Raw genomic sequence first — 20,664 nt, 5'->3', positions numbered from 1 at the left:
ACCTTCATTTGCTGGTTTATTTGATACATGTAGGTTTGGATACTTTGGGGGTAAAAATATTAATACATGAATGATTTTGAGATAATTCTAATTAGCCAAATTTAAAAGCCTCAAATTTCTTATTTTTTATACAAAACTATCTGTGCTGAAAAGAAGGGTAACATTCACACAAGGCGGCTTTCAATTCAATGAACCTCCTACAAAAAGATTCATTAGTGTCAGAATTGAAGATATCTTATGAAGTTGAACGAAAGTCCCGATCCATGGGGAAATTTGTGAATGGCTTATTTACTTTAAATCTGTCTATCATGCAAACTGTCTGATAAGTGTGATAAGAATTAGAACAGTACAAATTTAACAAAACTTAAGAGTTTTCATTTACTTTTGGTTTTCATAAGCTTTCAATAAACCTTAAGTCTTAGACTTTGATCAAGATTCATTATTCTTGTACCAAAACTAACACTCGGCATCATCAATTTATGTTTCAAAGTAACATATAATGCACATTTATAAGTGTGTTACAGGGCACTCCAGGGTATGCAATTACCCGAAATGCCTCCATTGTCCATCACAAATATAAAAATGTGCAGTTTGTTCTATAAAATGGGTCGGCAGTATGATTTTTAAAGGAAAAGTCCACCCCAACATAAACTTGATTTGAATAAGAAGATAAAAATCCAACAAGCATAACACTGAAACTTTCATCAAAATCGGATTTGAAATAAGAAAGTTATGACATTTTGAAGTTTTACTTAATTTCACAAAACAGTCATAAGCACATCCTGATTAGTATGCAAATGAGGAGACTGATGACATCATCCACTCACTATTTCTTTTGTATTTTATTACATGAAATATAATTTTCTCCTCATTGTTATTGAAGTGAAACAACACTTAATTCCTCCCTGAACATGTTGAATTAGCATTGTTTAATACTATATGGTTCAGTCAACTTTGTACTCATTTTCATATCTGCAAAAAAATGAAACATTGTATAATTCAAACAATAAAAAAGAAAAAGAAAAGTAAAAATCATCGACTTACTCATTTGCATGACACTGAAATGCGCATATCACCTTTTTGATGAAAAATAAGCGAATCATTAAAATGCCATAACTTTATATCCGATATGGATGAAATTTTAAGCGTTATGCTAGTTTGATTTTGCTCTATTTATTCAAATCAACGTTTTTCTGGACTTGACCTTTAAGTACAAATGTTGTTCAAATCCCTCCCGAGAATCTCTCTAAATATTCAAGGATCGTACCGATAAAGAGATCACCCCATTTTCTATTATGGCATCACAGGCGTATCTAGTATGCACGCCAAAGTACATCAAGATTTTTGCTATAGCCTTTTCTTTGAAAGAACGCATATTCCAGATGGCATCTGTTTTTACGTCCTATGGTAAAATGATGCACACAAAATGCACAGTGATGCACAAGAAATGCACGGCTGAGAGGTTCCATAGAATCAAAGCAAATGTGACTTTCATACCCACTCACTATTGGCTACATCCTTGAATCTGTTTTATAATATTTGTACATCATCATAAGACTAAATCACCATTGTTAGAAGTAAAGAGGTGATACACCCGTCTCGACAGCTCTGGTCCTACTCGTCTTGATGTTGCTAGGACGCCCTCTCCACGACGCACCTGAAAGGAAAATACAGGACAGATCATAAATGTACAATGCATATTAGTACCTCCACCACTAGCATTTTGATACGGTATGAAATGTTGATTATCTCCTGCATGTTAATCCACCCAACAAAAAGTTGATCTGAGTAAAAAAAAATAAAACAAGCATAATACTGAAAATTTCATCAAAATCGGATGTAAAATAAGAAAGTTATGACATTTTAAAGTTTTGCTTAATTTTACAAAATAGTTAAATGCACATCCTGGCTGGTGTGCAAATGAGGAGACTATGACATCATCCACTCACTATTTCTTTTGTATTTTATTATATGAAAAATTCTAATTTTCTCCTCATTGTCAAGTGATACAACAATTAATTCCTCCCTGACCATGTGGAATTAGCATTGATTAATACTATATGATTCAGTCAAGTTGGTCCTTATTGTCAAGTCTATAAAAATGAAATATTGAACAATTCACACAAAAAAAATCAAAAGAAATAGTGAGTGATGGACATCATCGACTGACTCACCTAGTTGTGCATATCACTGTTTTGTGAAAAATAAGCGAAACTTTATAATGTCATAACTTTCTTATTTTACATCCGATTTTTAAGATGAAATTTTCAGCACGATGCTAGTTTGATTTTTCTCTATTCATTCAAGTCAGCATTTTTCTAGGGTGGACTTGATCTTTAAAAAACATTGAAAGAAAAATTTGGTGTTACATTACACAAGGCTTAAATATAAAATCTACAAGAGTACCTGTCCAACAGAAATGATGTTAGCGCTAACAGAGCAGGAGGCCCTGTCACAGCTGACTGTGATGTCTAACGTTGATCCTAGTTGTTGAGACCTTTGGCTTTGTGCAAAATTACCAGTTGTAACAGAGCCTCTGTCAGCTAATTGTTAGTGCTATTAAGTAGGTCTAGATCTCCTCTAACCCCACCCCCTTAATGTGCCAGTCATTATTACTCACCACAATATCTTGGAGAAGCTTTTTAGCAGCATCCTCTGTTGGACAATTCTTATAAGCCTAAAAATATTGTAAGTATAAAAGAAAAAATTAAAAAAAATAAAAGAGAGAACACTAATAGGTCAATGAATTTAATATTTACAGTAAACCAACTTTACAGGGTGTATGGGCAGCAAATGATTATTTCATTTGAAAGTCCTCATAAAATCAAGGTTTAACTGTTGTTAAAGATCAAGATCTGGTACATTATAACTTTGCGAAATCATTAAATCTTAGCTGATTCTTCAGTATGATCGCCAACAAGCCCGACATATATGTGGGACAGTTAACTTCTTGGAAAACGATCAGACAAACGGCAGGAACGCCATGTTTATTTTGCTATTTTCTCAGAGATTACACATTTTCTTCTTGAATCATTTGGTACTTGGTTCACATTTTCATTTATACTTAAAATCAGTTAGTTTGTACATAATTTCCCATTACAGTATAAATCTTGATCTTCAGTACGTATGTTATTTTTAATTGCATTTTTTAAAATCTTCACGGCCCTGAGGAAGAACAGTCTGTTTGGCTGAGGGAGGCTTCCTGCTTGAATGAATAAATGAATGAATGCAACACTTCTGTGGTCATTTCTGAGCAAAAACCGGCATGTTGGCTCAGTTGGTCCATCTCACAACCAGTAGGTTGGGAGTTCAAATCCTGACTGCGTCAGACCAAAAGACGCTTAAAGATGGGAGTTGCTGCAGGTATCCTGTTGAATGTTCTACAATTCAAGGGATAGAGCTACGTCACGTCATTGGCCTGGCATTGCAGAGTGGCTGCCAGGCCCAAAATCAATTGGGAAAAAAAATGTCTCGAACAATAAAATAGGGATTTTCATTTTTTTTATTTTTATTTTATTGGAATCTATTCTGAATAATTTGGAAATGGTCACCACAACTGGTATCCATCTTTAAGCTTAGAAAGAGAGTATACCTTCCACAGAAGTTGAGGAGAGGGATACTGAGCTACTATGGTATCCATCTTTAAGCTTAGAAAGAGAGTGTACCTTCCACAGAAGTTGAGGAGAGGGATACTGAGCTACGATGGCCGCTGCTATCTCTGGACTGACGTTCCTGAACTGTTGAAACTGTTGCCTCCAGACCTTTAGCAGTCCCTTTCCATCCTTGGCCACCTTGACCCCACCGGCCCAGTCAACATGAACATGGAAGGAAAACTTAGCCTCATCTCTTTTCCTCCTGCAATAAAGTGTAGAAACATAGACAAGTGAATGATAGAGCTTGGGCTGAGAACGAATTTGATTGTAGGTGAGTTTAAACGATTGAATTGAGATCCCTGGATATCAGAAACCACACAAATTTTGACCTACTAGTGGTCACTATGACATGCCCATCAACACACATCACAGCTGAATGATTCACGGTCACTGGTTCATTGTCGTGTCTTCAAAGATTTATATTGTTTTGAATTCACTGAATATTCAATTTCATGAATTAAAAAAAATTCACTTGTCACCTTGTCTTTGTTGTCAAATATCAAAGATTATAGTCATGTAATTTTGATAGTAGTGTTTGGTTGTCGATTGTTGGTAAACTGATTGTCTGCATCGGTTGTTCGATTTTTACTCCCAGATGGAGCTGAAAGAAATGTGAAGAATAATCATTAATAATATCATTAACGGGGCATGGTGGCTCAGAGATAGAAGCACCCACTTCATGAACAGGACATTGTGAGCCTTCTGTCCTCTAACTTTACGCTCAGCATTAGAAAGGGTAATAATAAAACATTATGTTATGCAGGGCCCACTAGTAGAGCATAAATAAAATGGCTACCCTGGGTAAATAAAACATTATTATTATCATTACTTACACACTAGCATTGAAAAAAACTTCATGCATGTACAGTTGAGCCATTGGCTACCGAATTGAATGCTCCTTGTAAAAGGTGTAATGCATTTGAGAATTCTGTATTCTATTTGTAACGCTCCACAAGATCAAATAAATAGGCAAGCCAAGGTAACAGTAAATGTTTCCACTAATTATTGAGCTCACTCACTTAAAAGGTGTTTCAGCCACAGCTTTGGTAAACATGGCCACCAGGTCAGCTATCTGATCGCTGGTCTCTACAAAGCGCATATTGCATGTCAGCTTCAACTGCAAATCAACCAAAGCCTGGATCGAGAATAATAGGAAAGAGGTAATAAACTGGTTAGTTTCATGCAGGAGATCCACTTATCTTCAAAGTTATGATAGCATTTAAGACTTAATCTTGTTTAAGATTTTAACGTTGATACCCCAACATGGGTCAAAGTTCATTGGCTTTAAATGACCTTTGACCTTTATAATGTCACCTGAATCTCATGCAAAACAATCACTGACACTTGATTACCCTCATGTCCAAGTTTCATGAACAAGATCCACATATTTTCTAAGTTAAGATGACATTTCCAATGTTGACGATGCAGCCATCCAAAGAGCGGCGCCTATGGAGTCGATCTGCTATGCAGGTGAGACAAAATTGACCGATGACCATCAGAAATGGCACCCTGCCCTTTTCCCTTGACCACTGACCTCCTCAACATCTACTCTTGACACCACTACATCAATGTCTTCAGGTTTCCTCTTCCTTTTCTTTCCTCTCCCATTCTCTTCACCTGTTACTCCTAGCACTGCACTCCTGTACTGTCTTTGATGGACATTCTTCTTGGACCTAACAACAACAACAAATAAATAATAATCACTACAGTTGTACAAGTAGTTCACATGGAAAGTTTGAAATGGTCTGGCACCAAAATATTTACAAGATCAGCTTGCAGCCCGAGATCATCGCACCAGCTTCTTCTAAAGACCCCCCAAAACATGAATAGTCCATGGTAAGCAAGCTTTCTCTTTGGAGTAATTTGCCCTTTAATGAAAGAAATATAACACCAACACAGACTTTCAAATGTAAAGTGAAGTTACACCTTTTCTTTGATACCTTATCAGTTCTTTATGACACTTATTCAACCTTTCTTATTCTTTCCATTTATTTTGTGCACCTCGGAAAAAAATATTTGTAGATAGACAGCTCTATATTTTACAGATCAAAGCCTATTTGGAGGCTGAATATAACATTCCATTTCTCAGATGGAGTCATATATTTCCTCAAAGGGGCTACCAGTACTATTCTGGGCCTGAAGCTCCCAAGGGGAGCTGACATGTTATTTACTAAACACATACATGTAGACCAGGCAATACCTGTCATATTGTATGGTCTATGTAGATTCGCCATCAGAGTCTTTGTGCATTGGCTTTACGGTAAGCTTGCAATACTTGCTGCAGCTCTGACCAATCTGTGTCATAATAGAAAAACACAGCAAGCATATGCTTCATGAAACCTATGCATCTACACTAGCATGTGCATTAAGCAAACTACCTGCTCACCCAGCATATAAGCAGTAGTGACATCACATCAGTGAATATACCACTACCAATGTAACGAGATGTCGACAAAACCTAGCATATAGCAAATTAAATCCTGGAAGCAACATGTATGATCATTAGATGGTGTATTGACCTGATTCAAGTTAAATAACCTATCATTGTTATTACCTGAAATATTTCTCCATGCCCTGTACCACCAACGTGGGCATGATACCTCCAAGCTGTCTCTGCATGTCTTTCACATGATCACATAGTGTTCTTGAACCAACGGTATATTCACCTCTCTGCTCCTATTAACACAAACAAAATATTGATTTTTTTATTTAGTTGCAACAATTGAACATACAACACAAAATGAATTAAAAATATTTCATGGTAATAATAAGAGTCATTGCATGGGAGGGGACAGTCATAAGCACAAAGGCTTAAAAAAGGACCACCCTAAAAAAACACCATGGCCCTGAAAATACATGTACATACACAAAAATCAAACAAAAGCATTACTGAAAGGAACAAAATCAAGTATGTCACAAAAAATATATAAAAATACTACTGATAATACTCTGCCAGCTGTATTATCAACTAGTAGAACTTTATTTTTCATAGATACAAAGAAATACAAAAGTGTAAAGTATAATAGTTTTAATAAAGGAGTAGAAGGAACACGAGACCGCCGTTCGAATATGTAATTAACAGAATAATGATAAATAATTAATAAATAAAGAAAAAATAAATGAATATATAGATAGATGAATAAATATCAAGGAATAGTGTCACAAAAGAATATTACAAAGCATGCAATGTAACTCTTTGTGTGTCAAGTTAATTCCACAAGGAAATTAAACATGTGACCTGCCATTCCAAATCCTACAATACATCACCCCAAAAGCAAATGAAATAATTAAGTGTCTTGAGCTCCTCTACTGATGGATATATGTACTTTATATTGGAAAACAAGAAAAATTAGTGCCTTTTTGGTGGATAAGTACTCTTTAAAAAACACCTTAGAATAATTTTTATGGTATCACATGACATTTTGCTCCACATTTTTTTTAAAACTGCCACACAAAAATTATTTTGTGTAGCATATTTTTTCATAGGACTGTACACAACTTAGTTGAGAGCTTGTCTCTTATGACCAAAAATGCTAATCAAATTTGGTAAGCACAATTATACCATGACAACTATCAAAAAGAAATTACAATTATTTTTACAATCATGAACATTCATCTGTGTCGGTCGAAAATCACAAAATACATAACTTTTGTTCACAACACACAAAGAAAACATGAAGTGTTTAAACCTTCTCTCAACAAGCACCAAAGGCGATACAAGCTTCCAAATGTCTACAACCTGGGTCCCGTCCGGACAGCCAGCAAAGTCAACTTCTATCATGCATGTTTGTTCAAAATATTTTCTAACTATGATGAATATTCAAACATTCATTGTTCTCTTGAAGATTCACTGTGCTTCTCTTTGTTTACAAAGAACATTGTGTAAGTTTCCTGGAGAAAAATAATGACATTGATGGATTTCCATAGAGTTACGATTGATTGGATCAGTCGTAACTCTTTGAAAGATTGGGACCGGATCATTAAACACTCGAATCAAATCAGGTCACATCGCTGAAGAAGGCTGCAGTCAGTAGCCCAAAATTTTGAGGTACCTCTTCAAGGTTTGTTTGTGTGCTGTGAACAAAATTTGAATATTCTGTGGTATGGTTATTTTAGTTACTCTAAAGTAAAGATTAATCAACTCACACATTTGTAAGAATAGACCATCTCCACAAACTCTGCAGGACAAAGGACAACCATGGCTTCAGGTTCCTCCTTAATACGAGTCAGAGAATCAAGCTGAAAGAAAAAAAAAGAATTGAAATTTGACTGATTATTTACTAAAAGATTAAGAATGGGCTCAAACACAATCTTTAGGGGCAATCAATCTATGCATGTATCAATCTATGGTGATAATATAAAGCTTGGCTTAATCAACCCTAAAAGGACTGGGCTATTTGAAATCTATTGATGACTGTTATTTGCAATTTCTTATGTATTCCTTTGTTTTTTTACCCTGTTTTTCATTGTTTTTTTCAATAAAATTTGTCAGGTACTCTTTTTGAGATTATAAACAGCATAAAATAAATCCATTTAGACCAGCAAAACTAAAAATAATCATACATTTATGATTTTTGGTTGCAAACAAAATTTGCATTGACTTTGTACACAAATCATGTTTTTGAGCAATTCTTGGTCTGACGTGCATTTACAAAATGTTGCGTAATTTTGAAACCACATACCCGGGCGTTGCAAATTTGGTCTCAAAGGATGCGCACGATTTGAAAGTAGAAATTTATAGAGTGGTGCGGTAAAAAGGTTTTGAATTGTTTAGGCCCCCGGCCTAGATGGGGTTAAATTCTCGTTGTTCACAAGTATCTATAGGGAAAATAAAATTTTGTACAAAACCTGATAAAGGTTGCAGGAAAGGCACTCCTATCAAAAACAGGGAAATCTCATTGAGCAGAAGAAAGGGCCCCCAGTCATGCGTAACGTCATGTATAACTGAATGGAAAGCTTTATAAACAGCCCATTGAAATATGAGCCCAAGAGTTATTTTACATCTAAGAAATTGCTTACCTGCATCCTGGGCCAGTGATTTTTCAGATGTAATAAGGGTCTAAGACACTACAAATAGAATATGTGAGTCAGGGCCACTATAGAATCTGGCATGTAATAATAATGACTTTCTGCTTTTTTTTTCGCATCCTAGCACCTTGGTAAGGACTGGCAAAGTGTGGATTAACGCCTTGGCAAACTAAAGGTGCCTTGTATGCTACTGCTAACACAAGCACTTTCAAGTATACCTTGGATTACACTGTGGTAACATATAAAGCTTCTTAATAAAATAAGATTGGCTGAGAGTGAGAGAGGGCACTGTGTCCTAGTGGATTAGTCTCCAGATGTTGGAACAGATGGCCATGGGTTAAAATCCCAGCCATGGCGAAGTTTCCTTCTGCAAGAAATTTATCCACATTGTGCTGCACTCAACCCAGGTGAGGTAAATGGGTACCGGTAGGAATTCATTCCTTGCAATGCTTGTGCACTGTGAAAGCCTTGGCAGGTATAAAGCCGCCAGGGTTATAATATCAAGGTCCTTTTACAAATGACATTAAATGGTAAATGAGATGCACTACACAAGGACTGAATACCCGGTATTATTAATTTATGTTTTTAATATGTATTCCATCCATCACCTCTACATTCGTAGATGAAATGCGGCTCAGTGGAGAAGTGTCCGAGGTTTAAATCCCACTGCAGCACTCGTGTTCCTTGGCAAGGTGTAAATCTACATAATTTGCCACTATCCATCCAGATGGAATAAATGGGGGTACCTAGTAGGAAGAAACTCCTTGAATGCTTGAGCGTTTGATCACTGTTACAATGCTAAAGCCAGGGTAATAGTATGCAGTGCTTAGAAACATCGGATTAAGCACTACATAAATGTTGCATATTAATATTATTATACTATTATTACCTGAATGTCCTCTCCGAGAAGATTGGTTTCCAGGACGGTTCTCTTCCACCTGATGCATGATGGGATAGATTGAGCCTCAATGACGTACTTACATCCCAGAGTCTGAAGCTTAGCCAAGATCTGCGCCCCGCAAGGATCCTCTATCACATGGTTGTCCAGAACAACTGTCATGTACTGAATGGGAAAATAAGAATAACCTTCAATAAATTCATCAGGGGTGAGTGGGAAAATTAAGATGGGGCATCTATGGTTGATTTCGCCATTACCTTCCCTCGCTTGCAGAAAATTTGACATGTGCTCCGTTTCCCCTCATTTCGAAATAAAAATTATACAAAATCAAATTCAAACAAATACCCCCTTTTGTAAAATTTAATATCAATTCCAAGGAAAAGAATCACTTGTTTCTATTCATTCTAAATTACTGTCTTAGTTCAAATTCAATAGTAATTTATAAAAGCAAGGTATTTATAACACTACCTAGATTGTTTTTTCTTGTGTAGGTCGAGATAAAGCTTTGTTTCACGAGCTACAGAAATCACTATAAAGAGTCAATGTTTATTTTCATCTCTTAGCTTCCTTCTCTTACCTTCAAACATTCTCCTGGTTTCTCTGCCCGTTTGGCATCTCTTAGTGTCTGTACGATGAGAAAGTACATTTGGATGAGATGAATTAAAGCCATGTTTCATGAACGTACTTTACAGGAACATGGACTTTGATAGGGTGCCCGATCAAAATAACAGTGGTTGATTTCAAGTTTGGTGTCGGTGTTGAGAGCGTGAAAAGGCTGCTGAAGCGAGCTCCAACAATGACTTGGTTTCAGAGGAACGATGCTGATTGTGTTATCAATAGCATATGATGTCATGCCTCTGCGCTGCTGATCATCATCACGCGATAACTTACACTAAAATCTCAGCTTACAGAATGCAAAGGCTAAAATTACTTTGAGAATCAGAAAGAGTAAATATAATTGTCCATTCAAATGTATATTAAGGCTCTAATGATTTGCATTAATCTTGTCCTGTTTCTTTTTTTTGCTCAGAACCTGCATCACATTCTAGGATTGCAGCTGTGAATGTAGCTTTCTGATATCAAAATACTTCATTTCAAGATAACTGTTTGTATTGTCCTTTTTAAACAAAACTTTTGAAACAAAAGACAGAGGATAGGCCTACTAGATGTCTAAAAATTCACTAATTCAAATTTTCATAGGGAATCAACATATGAAATAATGACGATTGAGTCTAATTCATATTATTGACCCTTTACTAAAGCGTTAGGAGAGGAGTCGGGGTTGAACACATAAGATCTGCTTTATTTAAGAAATAGATAAACGGAATTCTCTTTGATTCACTTTAAACGGAATTCACTTTAACATGGAACTACATGTACAGATTTCAGGAACTGGACATCACAATTTTACATACTTCCTTGATTGAATTAAATATTAAACTTTTTAATTAATTATAAACACAGAAATAACGATAATAAGTGAGATGCAATATTTCAAAGAGCAAATACTGGAAGTGGACCATTTGGTGCTGAAAGAACATGATTCTTGAGATTTAATTACCTTTCTTTGATCAGCCTCCCTTTGTTTTTGTTGTTTCTTTGCTTCTTGAAGTCTCAACCTCTCTTGCCTCTGTCTCTCCTTCTCTTTCTTCTTCTCCTGTATTAAAGTCAAAGCAGTAGATTTCAAAAAGATTATAGTTAAATAGACGTAGTGTAAAAATGTAACTTCTACTGCTTATGATTCTGTTAGACATACCTTCATCATCTCAAAATAACAATCATGGCACCCAGAAACAAGTTAATTTTTAGTGGAGAACCACCCCCCCCATTAAAAAAAAAGAATAGTTAATTAATGTGAATTTGTTCAAGATTATGTGATAATTTTTTGTTGTTGAAATTTTCATTGTTTTTCATATAAACAAAACCTACAAAGATTAAAAACAATTGGGGGAATCATGAAGAAAATCATTATGAGGGCTATAAAGACCTTTATCTGCAACTTTGTAGTGGTTATAACATATATTAAAAAATAAAAAGAGGGAATATTTTTTACCATATGTATGTACTTTGGTCCCTATGTCTATAATAAAATCTTGTTTCCAATCCCTCATTCATAGTTTTGCAAATCCCAAATAATCATTTCATGGGGACATTAAAACCTCACTGAACAAGTTTGACCAATAAAGGGGGTCAGTAGGGAATTCCCGATTACATTGAAGAGACTTCACGCCAAGAAAATGAAATAAGTACATACCAATGCTCTCAACTTGGCGGCCTGTATTTCTTCTGGCGTTCTCTTTGTTTTTAGATGACCCGATGACAAAGATGAACTGCTCTCCTGTGATGTCAAGGTTTGGGAATCTGTCTCGGTGGTGTATGGCATGGATGATGTGTCATAATGAGATGATGTTTGATCAGTCATTTCTATGGATTCAGGCTCAATGTCACTATCACTCAGAGCGTGGTCAGCTTGGTGCAGTTGTCCACGTCCCAAGATGGCATCTTTCACCTTTTCATGAATCTTCCTATCCACACCAGAGGTTTTTTTGGAGGAAGATATCGTTGAAGTTTGAGACGATTCCTGACTGCTGCTCGGAGCTGCCTTGAATTTCTTCCTTTGCTCCTCTAGTCTTTGAAGCAAACCCAGTTGGATGACGTCGTCCTCATCCGATGACGATTCTGAGTCTATATGAACAGTCATTGCTCCATTCATCCTGCCTTGGTTTGTCTGCTTACCTAGGCAACCTATCTTCTGATGTTTTTCATCACTGTCACTGTCGCTACTGGATATGTCAATGTGGCAAACCCTTGAAGACTTTGTCCTATTGGCGCAGGAGTTACCATGTGCTAATCCTTGGGACACACCATGCGTCTCCCCTTCCCTGTTTCCTGGTAAGAAACTAGCTTCCTTGGGAAAGTTAAATGCTACCCTAGTGTCCTCTCTTGATGTTCCATGTAGTCTGCGAGATGCAAAGATGGAAGGGAGCTCCTCATCATTGTCATCACTGTTGTCATCACTGTTACCATGGCAATCAGAGCTTATGACAGGGATGGCACTGGTCCCATCATTGTACCTCTGTGAATTTTGGTCAGTCATTTTTCCTTGCTGGTGGTCTCCATCGGAGGGCAAGGCATGCTCTGATGTACGAAACACTGAGATGCAATGTGAAGTAGGAGTGAATACATTAAGTGAAACATTCCTAAAATGATATTTTGTTTTATAACATTCTATGTTATGATACAATGTTCAATTAACAATGAACATTCAGTTCTCGGACATGCATAATACCATACTCTCTGTGCATATAGACTTTAAAAGTTTGATTTTCAATAGAGCGAATTCATGTGTTTTTTTAAAAGGTAGGTTTTTTTCAACACAGACTTGTGTCTGTTGAAGTTTGTTGTTAATCTGATTTCAAGGGGAAGATTTTGAATGAGGTTTTCAAAACACAATTTTTCTAGAGAGAGATACCATCATGCAAGTAGCAACCATCCTTTAAAAAGAGGGGCTAAGCAATACAAGCTCTGCTTTTAATAAGTTCCTCATATATGTAATTTGTTAGTTCTCTATCGAAACAATGATTTATTTTAATATGTAACATGTGGAATGCCTCTGACAGTCTCGCCTGCATTACAAGATTCCATATAGCAGCAGTGCTGATTTTGAAAGCAACTATTAATCACTCACAAAAGAAAACATTCAATCAGGATGCGACAAACCCGCTTGCCCGGGGCAAGTGAAAATGATGTGTGGGCAAGCATTTCTCAAAGTCAACTGCCCGATCAGGCAAGTAGTTGTTTTGGAAATAAAATATCAGTAGAACCTCTAAATTTCAATATCTTTTGGATAATCAAAACTATCTCTCAGATTAAGTCAAACCAGTTAAAAAAACAGTGGAAACTGATGTAAAATCAGCGCCAATTACCAATGATTTATCGCCAGGTACCTCGTTTGAAAAACCGTGCCATCGCATCTTACGTTCTACATGTATGTGTGCAATGACTGCTCATGCGCTACTTGAGCAATTTGCAAATGCACACCAAAAAAAAAAAAAAAAGAAACACCAAAAGTGGCTAAAATTTCACATTTTGCAAAAATCCGTGAAATGGCCATCTATTTTTCATATTACCTTGAAATTGTTTTGATTTAGTTGGAAACTACTGAAAAAATGAAGAATGTTCAGCTCTTTCTTGACTCTCTTTGTTTACTCTGATTTATGATGATGTTACACTGGTTAAATGTTTTTTATTATTGAGGTCACACATGTAGACTTTCATGGTGTTGACCAAGTGTAAAACGATCAGAACGATCAAACGATACGATCAATGCTGCAACACCATGAAAAAAACCCCATGAAAGTCTACATGCGGGATTACAATAAAAAAATATTGACCGAGTGTAAATGAGGAAAAGACAAGAGAATATTCTTAATTTCCTTGATAGTTTACAACTAATTAAAATATTTTTTTTTAGGAAATATGGAAAATAAATTACCATTTCATGGATTCAAAGATGCATAATGTGAAATTTTAAACACTCCACTCTTGACTTTTTTTTAACATCATAAAACAATCTTTTTCAGAGTCAATAAAGAGCTGAATATTTTTCACTGGCTTTCTTTATAGTTTCCAACTAAATCAAAAGAATTCTTAAGGAAATATGGCAAACAGAAAACCATTTCATGGATTTAAAGATGCAAAATATGAAATTTTAGCAACGTTTGGTGATGTTGTTTTTAAAAACCTTAAATTTAGCCCTGTTTATAAACAGCGAAAAAAAAATCAAAATAAATGTAATGACTCAGGCCTACATTGCTGACAATAAACTTTTAAATGTGTGTTCTTTTATACTGTACATGATTCTCAATTGTTGTTATTCTGTATGACCTTTAAAAAAAAGAGTAGTGCCGTCATAATAAAAACAAGGCAAAAGCGATTTTGTGTCTCACCCACTTATGAAAATAATCAGAAATATTGTGATTTGCGAGGGCACGCAACAGAATTGTATCGAAACTTCATTGTGAAATGACTGGGAAGGAATAACACTTGTCATAAGAGCCTTGCACGTAAACTTTAATGTTGACCTGAAAATAACCTTTGACCTTACCATGTGACCTCCCACTGCAGCATACCATGCAGGTCGCCTAAGTCTATCTACCAACCAAGTTTGGTTGAAAAGTGACCTATGGTTGCGGAGTTAGGTGTCATAAGAGAGTCTTGCATGTAAACTTTAACATTGACCTGAAAATGACCTTTGACCTAACCATGTGACCTCCGATTACAGCATAATGCAGGTCCCCCAAGTCCATCTGCCATCCAAGTTTGGTTGAAAAGTGACCTATGGTTGCGGAGTTAGGTGTCATAAGAGAGTCTTGCATGTAAACTTTCACATTGACTTGAAAATGACCTTTGACCTCACCATGTATGTAAACTTTAACATTGACCTGAAAATGACTTTTGACCTTACCATGTGACCTCAGCATACCATGCAGGTCGCCTAAGTCTATCTACCATCCAAGTTTGGTTGAAAAGTGACCTAAGGTTGCGGAGTTAGGTGTCATAAGAGAGTCTTGCATGTAAACTTTAAAGACCCAGACCGGACCCAAAAATGAAATTGACAAATTATATACCAATCGAAAGCTTATAAGCTACTGAATACAGCATTGTGAGCTTTATTCATTTTCACCCTTCCCAGCTGAGTATTTTGCTTAAGAATATTCCAATTATCGGGCTTCGAAACCGGCTTAGAAAATAGGCTTTATTGTGCTTTTCAAATGCCTCGAGACCGTGACGTCACGTTGTGTAAGAAGCGTCGCGATTCCATAGGTTTGTACACAGAAAAACTGGGTTATTTTTTGCTTTCCAGATTACGCATTTCATTTTCTTCACTTCCATCACAGAGTGATATCACATATATTTTTTCCTACATGCTTAAATTATGAAATCTACAGTTTTGAACTAGTTTTTGCCATATTTTATTTCCTGCTTATTTGGCGTAGATTTCAAATCTATCTGCATTCAGATTATGTATCACAACTTTTCCTGACATAGCAATTTAGGCCCAATAAGAGCCAAACAAAGAAGTCACAAAAAAGGCAGTGAATAGTTGTAGGTTTCCATCAATTTCAACAGTGAATAATTGTGAGTGCCATTTTCATCTGAAAACGAAAAAAAAATTGGATTCATAATATAGAAATGGAAGAAAATACCCAATGCTTTTGTACACAAACCTATGGAACCCTCCAGACACAACATGACGTCATCCTTTCCAGGCGACGTGGGGTGCTCAATCGAAGCGTACTTTGGAGGAGCAGTTTCTTTGATTTTTATCTAATATTTCTAAAAATGGAAGGAGATGTATAGAATATTTTTAGTATATTTGCAGGTATTGTATGAATCGTTGCCTTTCTTTTAATATATGATTGTTTTTACACCGGTCAGGGTCTTTAACGTTGACCTGAAAATGACCTTTGACCTTACCAAGTGACCTCCGACTGCAGCCTAACATGCAGGTCCCCCAAGTCCATCTACCATCCAAGTTTGGGTGACAAGCGACTCAAGGTTATAGAGTTATGTGTCATTAGGTTTGTGACGGACGGACGACATTTGGATTCCTAAGTCTCGCCTTCACCTCTGGTGGGCGAGACTAAAAAATATAAAACAAATAGGGCATGCAGTTTTTTCTATCGGGCAAGCACATTTTTTCATCACTTGCCTGACAGGGCAAGTGACGAAAAAATTTTTTGTAGAGGCCTGATTTACAATAACAAAATAATATGTCCATTGACCAACAATGACCTTTGACCTTGATCACATGACCTAAGACTTGTGGAAAACAATCATTCATACTTGATTACCCTTATGTCTATGTTTCATGAACTAAATCCATAAACTTTTTAAGTTATGATGAAAATTCAACAAATACCCCAACAAGGCCAGAGTTCATTGACCTTAAATAACCTTTGACCTTGGCCATGTGACCTGAAACTTGCACAGGATGTTCAGTGATGCACCGTCACCCTTATGTGTAAGTGTAAGTTTCATGAAATAGACCCGTAAACTCTTAATTTATGAAGACATTTAAAAAACTTTTCCTTAGGATTTAGATACTGATTCCCCCAACATGGTCTAAGTTCATTGACCCTACATAACCATTGACCTTGGTCATGTTCCCTGAAACTCGGGCAGAATGTTCAGTAAGTTTCATGAACTAGGTCTATGTACTTACTAAGTTATGATAACCCTAAAAACCTTAACCTTGATTAAGATTCTGACGACACCACTGCCGTCAGAAAAACGGCTCCTATAGTCTCACTCAACTATGCAGGCGAGGCAAAAATCATGATCCTATTTATAATTCAAGTATTTCTAATCATGCTAATTCTTTTTTTAGAAATGTATATATATGTTATTTTTTTTTTTCAAAATGGAAATAAACTGAAACTGCAAATTGAAGCTGAAAGACCTGATTGGACTGTTCATACAAATTCAAACTTACATGCATTGTGGACTATGTTGAAGTTGTTCCTCTCTTTGTGAGGCATGCATCCGGCCGAGGATGGTGGTGCAGATTTTTTTGGAGGGTGGTTACCCAGTGGCATTCTTGAGCTTTTTTCAGCAGGCTCATCAGCAGGAATACCTATCAGAAACTAATAAGAAAACAAATAAAGATATTAATGATAATAGGCTAATCATAATAGGTTGATTTATACAGTGCATCCCACAAAAAAAAGGAAACCCGTTTTCAGAGATAGATTTCACAATTATCAAAGATGTTTTTACTATAAATTTGATACTCATGGCAAGAGTGGAATCAAATCTTTAATATGAAACGAACAGCAAAGGAAATCGTTCAAAAATGGCAGATTACAAACAATAAATATTGAGGCATATCAGGAACGATTTGTGCAGAAACTCGCATGTGAATCTGAATCCACTCTCATTTAAGGAATCAGTGCTGGAATCTTAACAAAGTATACAAAGAAATGCTGATGAGCCAATCGTCTGATAAGCACGGTCGTTGTATCTGGGACCAACATTGTCAAATTTTTCTGCGCAATCTAGTTTTGACATTAAATTTTTAAACTTGTCTTGCTCATTAATGTGTGAGGTGTTCATCTCATGTTAGGTATCAAAATAGAGGAAAAATTGAATTACATATCATTATTTATTTTTCTTTGAGGAAAAAAGACCAGGGTACACCGGTTTCCATTTTTCTGGGACGCAAATAATAACTAGTGCTGTTTCCAGAGTATACAATGCGCAACAGTTTTGTATAATCATCCCGGCTCTGATTTAAGCTGCTGCTTCTTCTCACCCCGAGGGGGCCAATTCCATTGACGAGTAGATACCATGCGCGACCATGGGGTCTCGAAAAGCACCCTAAACACATAATTTCCATATTCTGAAAATGCACCCCTTAACAAGTATTGGCGTGTGAAACCCTACCCTTAACAAGTATTGGAAACAAACAATACTCTTGATTCCCTGAAATGAACCCCTATTAAAAGTATAGGAATATTTTATTATGTCACGGGTCCTTCGGTTGTCGGTTTTACCTTTATACACATCATTTGGTACGACCCCACCTTCTACACCTCGCGCAAATCAGACTCTAAACATGAAGTGTTGGGGCAAAAAGGACATCCTTAATAAAACATTTCAATTTTTTTATCATCCCCGCAAATTTGACCCTAAACACGTAACTTTCCCAGTGAAATAGATACCCTTTTTTCATTATTTTTGTGTTCCCTATCTTGAAAAAGACATCCTTTTTACATGTTTTTTTGGTCGCGCATGGAATCCACTCGTCAATGTTAGTGTCTCAGGTTTTGGGGCCTTGCATGCAGATGAATAGGTAGGAATACCTGGCTTCTTTGAGAGTAAGCATACTGTACATCAGTAAATGATTTTTACTCTCTAGAAGCCTCCTGGCTTTACTAGATCTAGGCCTAGGCCCTAGATCTTTTTTACTTAGAATTAGATCTAGATCTAGAAGGAAAGTAGAAATCTGGGGGGCGAAAATTTCATTTTTTTTCAGCGGTACACAGACATGGATGGGACACAATCCCCGACTCCGTGGAAAGGTGGAGAGTAAGCACACGTTAGTGAATAATTTTTACTCCGAGCCTCCTGCCCTGGCTACCCACAACAAAATTTTGAGCATTTTCAAAAACTTTTCTGCGTGCAAATCTGACTTGCGTGCGCGTTTGCGGGCAACTTCTACTTCTACGACGATACTCAGCAGGATCCATAAGTCAGGATGTAGTGCTGAGGAAATATCTTGGGTGCTCATCTGCAGTGCATACTTGTTGGTGCTTATAAAACATTGTGCTGTTTGTGCAAGTAAAAAACTATTCCTTGGTTTAGATGTTGGTTGGAAGCGCCCCCCTGAAGGCCTCCAATGAAGGAGCATCAAGGATGGTTTTGGGAAGCGCATTCCATGCAGTCACTGTCCTGGGAAAATAGGAGTTCTGGTATAGTTGGGTGCGGCATGGAATAGCCAACAACTTCTTTGGATGATAATGCCGAGTATTGCTGGCTATCATAGGAGCTGTGTAGTGGTCTGCATTGATTGCTACCATCCTGTGTTGAATTTTGTACATGAGGTAGAGGCTTGCAGCATTTCTCCTCCTCTCCAGGCTCTCCCATTTAAGTTGGTGGATCATGGCAGAGACGCTGTCCATCTGATGGTATCTCTGGAGGGTGAATCTTGCTGCTCGCCAACTGCGTGGCATGTGAGATCCGGGCGATCGCAACGTGCGGTTGCAAAAATAGTTACATGCAAGGCTAGACCAAAAGCTTCGGTCTCTGTTTTGTTGGTTGTTCAGCTGAACTTCGCTGGCTTCACTCACCAAATACAGAGACCGAAGTTCTAGCGCGATCTGTACAGGGGACTCAATGGCCATATGTTTATGTACTTAAGATCGGATAAAACGGGGAAGTGAATTTGCGCGACAGCCGAGGTAAGTCACTGTTTTTGTTCCTTTTAACTTCATTTTTCTCAGTTTGTTGGCAATTAATGCCAAGAGGGAATATAAATTTGCATTTTGGTCACATTAATTTTCAAAATTTTTATTCATTAAACTTAAAGACAAAAATTGAAGAGCCCCGACGGGGGGATTTTGCATTGCAAGTCCCCTAATGGTGGCTGCACGATAGCAAGCCGTCTGTGTACGAGAAAAAAAAAAATGTTAAATTAAAAAACTCCTCGAAACAGACGGCATGCGCCAGCTGTCTAACGCAAGGCTTGCAGAGTTGCACTGCACAGAATGATGACACTGATGTGACAGAGCCTTGACAGAAATAGACTGATTTTTTCTGGACAAGACTCGAGATTGCTCCCGAGGCCGGCTGACGTCGGACGTGAAGGCGGCTGAGCTGAGCTAGCACGCGCCCGAGCCGCGCCTGTTCGAGCCCGGGCGGACCGGCGGTGGTGAGACTGAGAACTCGGACTCTCGGAGAAGCAGTCTGTCCATCAATCATCATGTATGCCATTGGCCCTTCAGCTTCATGGCCCGCCATGATAAATACTTACGTTCCCGTCAAATATTCTGTTGATTGTATCTTGAGGGTCTTTTGTATAAAGTAGATCTCTCCGTGCATCATCAGCTGATACATGTGGGCAAACAATCAAAACCTGCTGGACCAAAGAATCCATTCTTCTCTTTGTTTTGAAAAGTCCGAGGGGAAAGTTTTTGGAAAGTTGACAAAAAGCGCGCTCCTATATACGGTAAGCCATTTGGGATGTATACTATCGTCTGAATTTTGTTCGACATAATATTATGGGGGGATTTTTTCGTAGAAGTGGAATTCAAATCATCAATACCGTCAAATAATGATTATAGTGTAATTTTTCAAATAATTTTTAGTTTTTTCCATTTAATCTACTACTTTCTTGTTTTCAATTTTCATTCCACGGCAAAGCTATCGTGTTTGACAAATTTGTGTATTTTGGGAATATTTCCGGCACTCATGGCATTCCATATTTGGTGAAAGGGTTGGCGAGAAACGTAGCACTAAGGACCCCCCTACCCACGGGCTCACGGGGAAATGGTGGTTCCCCCGGGTGGTTCTTTGACATTT

General features: G+C 37.1%; 1 protein-coding gene across 2 annotated transcripts; it reads right to left on the bottom strand.

Annotated features, from left to right (window-relative positions):
* Positions 1-1,023: 1,023 nt before the first annotated feature.
* LOC121422778 (crossover junction endonuclease EME1-like) lies at positions 1,024-20,307 on the bottom strand. Of its 2 annotated transcripts, none has more exons than XM_041617964.1 (13): positions 20,117-20,307; positions 17,078-17,228; positions 11,834-12,732; positions 11,141-11,236; positions 10,157-10,204; positions 9,571-9,744; positions 7,800-7,892; positions 6,208-6,329; positions 5,188-5,326; positions 4,673-4,788; positions 3,666-3,855; positions 2,621-2,677; positions 1,024-1,657 (listed from the first exon to the last, which is right to left on the bottom strand). In XM_041617964.1, exons 1-13 carry the CDS (start codon positions 20,237-20,239, stop codon positions 1,550-1,552), a joined length of 2,316 nt encoding a protein of 771 aa, XP_041473898.1. In that variant the 5' UTR covers positions 20,240-20,307; the 3' UTR covers positions 1,024-1,549. The 2 variants fall into 2 exon arrangements, with proteins under 2 accessions (XP_041473898.1, XP_041473899.1); XM_041617965.1 differs by lacking the exon at positions 20,117-20,307 and adding an exon at positions 20,007-20,067 and having other exon boundaries at positions 1,025-1,657.
* Between the last annotated feature and the right edge of the window lie 357 nt (positions 20,308-20,664).

Source organism: Lytechinus variegatus, chromosome 10, assembly GCF_018143015.1.
Source record: "Lytechinus variegatus isolate NC3 chromosome 10, Lvar_3.0, whole genome shotgun sequence".
In the NCBI taxonomy this organism is placed as follows: domain Eukaryota; kingdom Metazoa; phylum Echinodermata; class Echinoidea; order Temnopleuroida; family Toxopneustidae; genus Lytechinus; species Lytechinus variegatus.
This window is presented reverse-complemented; position numbering and strand designations above follow the sequence as displayed.